At 40.4% G+C, this 6380-nt stretch overlaps 1 protein-coding gene across 1 annotated transcript; it reads right to left on the bottom strand.

The window, feature by feature from the left end:
- On the bottom strand, positions 1–5653 carry LOC124407374 (nose resistant to fluoxetine protein 6-like). The gene is made up of 14 exons (XM_046883458.1): positions 5591–5653; positions 3582–3799; positions 2839–3023; positions 2559–2767; positions 2278–2472; positions 2076–2169; positions 1844–1972; positions 1481–1646; positions 1294–1373; positions 1117–1212; positions 912–1041; positions 666–840; positions 337–479; positions 1–129 (listed from the first exon to the last, which is right to left on the bottom strand). Exons 1-14 carry the CDS (start codon positions 5646–5648, stop codon positions 1–3), a joined length of 2007 nt encoding a protein of 668 aa, XP_046739414.1. The 5' UTR covers positions 5649–5653.
- Between the last annotated feature and the right edge of the window lie 727 nt (positions 5654–6380).

Below are 6380 nucleotides of genomic sequence, written 5' to 3'. Positions count from 1 at the left end.
TTAATCGTTTTTCCATCGACGCATGGGGTGCACGATCCGCAAGAGCGACACCATGGGTGCCTCGAAAAGGAGGCTTAGGACAATGGACACCATATACGAAGATACCGTGACGCCAAAGAACAGCATTGCCTATGGAGAAAAGTAAGTGGTTTTAACTCATGAAGTTCCTAGAGTTTAAATGATTTCACTGCCTTTTGCAGTGTTGCCTGGCGGCATCTAACTGAGAAAAGTGATACCTCTTAGAATCCCCTTAGAGGATATATCAAGCCAACGGCACTATGCTTTGAATTATCTCCATTCGTATGTACTTGTTGAAATTTAATGGGATATACTTACCACAAGACCTTTGGTAAGATGCAAGGAACTCTCGCCTCTGAGTATCATCGAACGCATCAATGCAGGATGAACGAGATACGCGCAGTAGGTCAGTCTTGATAGTGGATAAAAATATTTCCACGAAAGAAAGCTGTTTACTATACCTAGCGAAATTTTACATCCAATCAATAACACCGAATAAAATTCAAGCTATTACGATCACAGATTGTCTGTTTTTGTAAGCGAATAATCAAGGCGTCGTGATTCGATTAATTGTTCAATTCGAACACCATCGTACAATCGACAATACATCATTTCGAATGGCTTGAATTAAAATCGAATGAAATTACCTCCGTTCTTTGTGACACAAGCGACCAGAATCCAGGCTATGCTCAGTGCCCAACCAGAATGCGATAAAGTCGTGTACATTATGGACAAGATTGGACCGAACATGTTACCGTACAAACCGTAGACTATGCTCAACATTGTGGCGAGGGAAATTGTCCAGCCAAAGGCTACGGTCACCTAGAAAGTAGATGTAAGAAGTATTTGTCATTCGGTCAACCTTGGCGAGTGCAGAGAAGAGTGTCGTTTACCTTATTCATCTTTATTTGACACTTCGTTTTGAAGAGGAACCATCCGGTCGCCATTCCTATTAGGTAAGGTCCAATCCTCGTCCAAGGCTTGTCGTATAAGCTCTCGTAATGAGCGAAGGGTTCTTCAATTCTGAAGAGAACAATCGTCAGCATATAAATCGTGTCGTTTAAAATCTTGGCTTATGTTCGAAAAATATTTACTAACGTGGGAACGTGTCCCGTATTCAAGGAAACGATGGCCGTGATTATCCAAGAACCGACCAAGAAAAAGACCCCTAATGCAGCTCCCACGTAGAGGAAACTGATTTGAAAGATTGGGAAACAGAGAAAAGATCATGGATTAATATCTGTTTCGTGATAGTTTGCACGTATCGAAACTCACCTCGCTGCGACTATCAAAATTATTATACCAACGGTGTAAAATTGCGTGTCGTTTGCCAAGTACCAGCTCCAGACCATACACTGTAAGTCGAAACGACAAATTTGATTTCAATTTCGAGAAACACAATTCAGAGGTAGAACCTTAATTTCACTAATTGTAAATGTTGATCATATAATTAAGAACATACTCTGTCTTCCATTGGGAAGTAAGTGTTCACGTACAAAGCATTCCGCCACCAATACTTTTCGCATGTCACGTGATCCAAAGCAGGCAATTCGATTACGGAATGATCGTGGTACCATTTCATGGATATTTGAACGAACCCAATGACGAGCAGATACGGTGGCGTTAATCTGAAATATCGATATTTCAAAATGAAATTAACATCTTACTTTTTTAGGAGACTGTCAATAATTGCAACCAAAACTATGATGTTCTGTTTGCTGAGCCAACTTCTGATAAGAGAGAGCAAAAAAGTTTCTGTTTAACGAGTATTAAGAACTTTTAGAATGATTGGTGGATAAATAAAATATAAATCATCATACCGTACCTGAAATAACGGTACCACATCATTCCTAAAAATTGTAAAAATTGTCCAATGAGGCCTTTCGTAATTTGCAACTCTCGCATCCGTTGTTTGGCTATCGTGCGAAAGTAGAGAAAGGATACTAAACACCCACTGCAAGAAGGTTAACATAATGTCAATTCATGAGCTTTGATTCCGAATGTGATATTCAATCCAATTCCCAGCGGAGAAAAGTTTTATAGGCCGTTTAACTCACCTCATAAAAAAGAAGGTATCGACGGCATAAGTACCATTGCTTATAGTTTGATAGAGAAAATCGCTTTCCGCCTTTGCCCTGAACATTATGTTATCTGAAAAATGCCCAACGTTGATTTACGTTCATTCTAACATTCGGCAGAGTGGTTCGAACCCGGAATAGAAGGAACGCATTATGCAATATCTAGTGGAAACCTGTATACCGGATATCTCGTTCGCCAGTAAACATGTGTGGACCAGGATAACCCAGAAAAGTGAAACTAATCGCAGTCCGTGTATCGGCGCCAAAGTATCGTCGCCGACTTCCAAGCTTGCGAGTTTAGAAATGTTCAATAGAATGCTGAACGACAGAAGTGCCTCGGACAATGGCCTTGGAACGTCCCTCTGATTCACCACATCTGAAAAGTGTAACAAATGCCAGATAAGACGACATCAACTTAAAACAATCACTTACAAATATTCCGCAAATTTTAATCACACGTACCTAAAGATCCATTGTGAGTTTTGACTGACCACAATTTTGAAATCGTAATCGCATCGTCAAGATCTTCGGAGGGTCTCAAACTCTTCATTTCAACAATAACGTTCGAATCCTTCCTCTTTTGTTGGTCGGTACGTAGCACTTGATACCTTAGTGCAACGTCGTAAAATGTTCCCAAAATCACGAATACCAGGACGAATGACGACGTGATTCTAGAAGTGAAATTTAAAGAGAAGCAAGATAACGGGCTCGATTAATTTGTAATTAATTATAGCGAACTCACAATATGATGTAGAACGTGTGATCACTCCAGAGCGTGTAACCGTCCGAAAGATTTCGCACGTGGTTCAGAACGATTTTTCTGTGGCCATTCGTCGCCGATTTATCGAGAGCGAAATTTAATAGGCTAGAAACGTCGTCCACGGTACAGTGACCCGGTAAGCACAGTCCAAGAGTTACATCGTGTGTCTGAGTGTTTAATTTCATTTGATTACCTTGTTGATTCATTTGAAATGCGACATGCAATGATTTACGGTAAAATATGCTAAAATATCAACAGTATTATGCAGTTGGTTATAAAAAATTATACACCAGGCACTTTCCAATTTGCAATCATTGCACCACATATGCCTAGATTATCTGAAACACTGCTTATTGTATGTATAGGTATAACGTACGTGCCAATATACGTAACGTCGCGTCGTAAATTGCAGGATACGGGATATACTTTTAGAGAATTGCAAAGTATAGTGTTTCATGCACAACGGTGACAATAATTTTAGACAATCTGTACGGTTGATATTTTTTTTAATCACGAAGCACGCGTGCTATTCATCGATCTACACAGTAATTATCGAACAAATCGTATTCGAAATTGAGTAGATGAAAATGTTGGATATTCTCCATGCGTTGTTCTTTGAATATTTATAATGCATTCACAGAGCCTCCGGGCTGACGGATCAATTGTTATATCGTAATTGGGTAATCCTGTTCGTATATATTATCTACGTCGTCATTAATACTCACTCCATTTAGGCCTGGCTTCAAAATGTCAAGCTTGAGGTTTACGGAATTGACGTCAACTCTGAACGGCGGGGCTTCCAGATCCTCCATGCGATCACTTTCAAATAATCCGTCGGCGTCTTTTACCTCGCGATTCATCTCGCGACACAGATCAGGCGATCCAACCCAGTACCTGCTGCCCCAAAACAACCCCCAAGTGTGCCTTCCATCGGCGTCCATCACTAAAAAAACGCAATAAAAAGAAAGTTCTGTTCTTAGCCCATGAATCCGTTAATTATATCCTCATCTTAGCTTCAAATACAAAAAAAAGTTGAATATACGTTAATTCCGTGAAGTGATATAACGATAAAATATTAAACTATGCCTTATTATCCCATATTGCATAAGTCCGGTACTTTCACCGTGAAGCTTATGAGATTAGACAATTCGAAATGTAATTACTGTAATCTAACGTCGGTTTTGTGCGAAAGGTTCATCCCCGAGCAAAGATATGCTGCCTAGAGTGCATTCGATTGTAAATAAATTCTCGTTCGCCTCCCAAACATTTCCAACAGCATTTTTCAAGCGAAGCGAACTTGACTCGCGGCATGAATATCGGAGACATTGCACATTCGGAACGAGCACGTGCTCGAGGAGCAACCTGGAATTATTGATCAATGATGACCGACGACTTTCGCATATAGGGAATCGGAACTGAGCCTGCTCTGTTCAAACTGCAATCCAGCATTCGTCGGTGCGTCGAATATAGGGTGAAACTCACCGGTTTCACCTTTTTTATTATTACCATCGTCTAGCCCACGTGTGTACGTTACAGTCCATGCTGCACATGCAGCGCCTGCAGTCTGGGATTTTTTCACTCTCTGCTGCAACCCATGCGGATATAATGCGAAACGTTGCGTAACCATATATGCTCTCGGCTATACAGGCAAAACGCACCGCATGTAGACGTGCAACGGTCAGTTTGTAAGCGTGTGTTAAGTCATGTTATGTACACTGATGTACTGTGAAGGAGTGGCCAAACCATTGGATACAAGGTGCCTACGCACACCGGGGTAAATAGCTTTCTCACTTTCTACAGAAAGCATCCTGCTCCCGCGGCTCTCAATTCGTTGATCACACGGGTTTAACCCCCTTCACGGGTGCTTTATGTGGTCGAATTAACGAGAGGAATGCTATGCTGGAGGGAACGTGGTCGAACTTCTTAAATTTCGAGGTTTTTTACTACCGCAGCTAGCTTTACAATATTACTATTATTACCCGTACCGAAAGGTGAACGTGTACTCATGTAATCGGACGTAACTGAATCCGCAGAAATTACAACCTCCTATGATTAACGACTCAATTATGTCAGCCTTCGAAAGTATAGGTATTGCGATGTTGTGTCTTCACTGACGAGAGTAAGTTGGCGGAAAGTGTGATATTGAGAACACTCGAAAGGCCTTCGCGAAGAAAGGAAGGGTTTCGTATCGCATTACGTCATGGAACTAGTTGCAATTGCCATGTTTTTTTTCCCAACGTGAACCCGTTCAGACTTCCTTGCTTCGATATAAGCTAGTTCCGTACCACATCATGGAGGCTATAGATATACCTACTGTCTTGGAATTATCTTAATGTTTTCACTATTGTCTTGCTCTATCAAGAACAAGAGTCGAGGAATTGGTTGAAAGACGTTTTTCTTGCAATTTTTTTCCACTGGAAACCTGCAGCGAATTGGCCCTACAGTAGTCGCAAATAGCAATAAACTTTGGATCAAAGAAGTGGGAATTTTCATGATTAAAATATAACACTCGTACAATCTTTTTCAAATTTCTGTCGAAGCCACGAATTACGGTCTGTACATATTTTAAGAATGTATGTGGCGTACCGTTTTAATCAAGTCATGAAAAGGGAAAAACTATCGAACAGAATCTCTAACAATGCTTGTACTTGTTTGAACGTTTGATTTAGCCTTAAAGGACACCCAATTTTTTTTTCGATTCACATAAAAACAGAAACAACCAACTTTTACTCACTTTTCAAAGCCCAGTTGTCACCGTTGAGAACTCCTCGAAAATATTTGACCAATGCCATGTTACAGTTTGTTGATATGTTGACGTCACGGTCCGACTTGGAGTCCCAAATTTGCGCAACGTTTATTGGATTCCAAATTTCAAGTACCGCATTCATGTCAAAAGGTACTTCATTACTTAGGAAATTGTCCGAATTGTCCAAACCCTTCGACCTGTCAAAATTCGTCGGTGAAACGCTCAAAGGAAAATTTTCCGTACTTTTGATTATTGGAATGGAATTAATTTCGAAAGTTTCCGCTACGGATTTATTCAATTCCGCATAAATAACGGAACATTCCAAAAGCAGAAGGAACAACAATTGACGCACACGAGCCATCGCGTATTACAGGAAAATGTAAAATTCTTTCACAACTTTGAGCATTTCAAAATGATATTGTGAAGTCAAATTATCTCTGTTTATTTCGCAGTCGAGTGTCGTTCAAGTAATTATAGAAAATTTTCGAAAAGACTTTTGATAGCCTCTGCTTGTTTTACGTCACTTTTTTTTGCAAAAACCCTGACCTGACCCTGCGATTCGAAACTAATACACTGTCCTTTCTCGATCAAGTGCATGTTCTCATATATTCCCATAGAGCCTTTCCCCCCACGTTGATTCCACTAACTGCAGAGCTTTAGTTTCTTTTTGCATCAGACTTTCAAATACATAAGAGCGTACTGATTCCACATCTTGCAGTTTTACTTCCGCCATGAGTTGTTGAGATCTCAGCTTGCATGCAGGTCGTCAACGGATTCA

This window comes from Diprion similis, chromosome 6, assembly GCF_021155765.1.
Source record: "Diprion similis isolate iyDipSimi1 chromosome 6, iyDipSimi1.1, whole genome shotgun sequence".
NCBI lineage: Eukaryota > Metazoa > Arthropoda > Insecta > Hymenoptera > Diprionidae > Diprion > Diprion similis.
The sequence above is the reverse complement of the archived record's forward strand: the minus strand, read 5'-3'. Positions and strand labels throughout refer to the sequence as shown.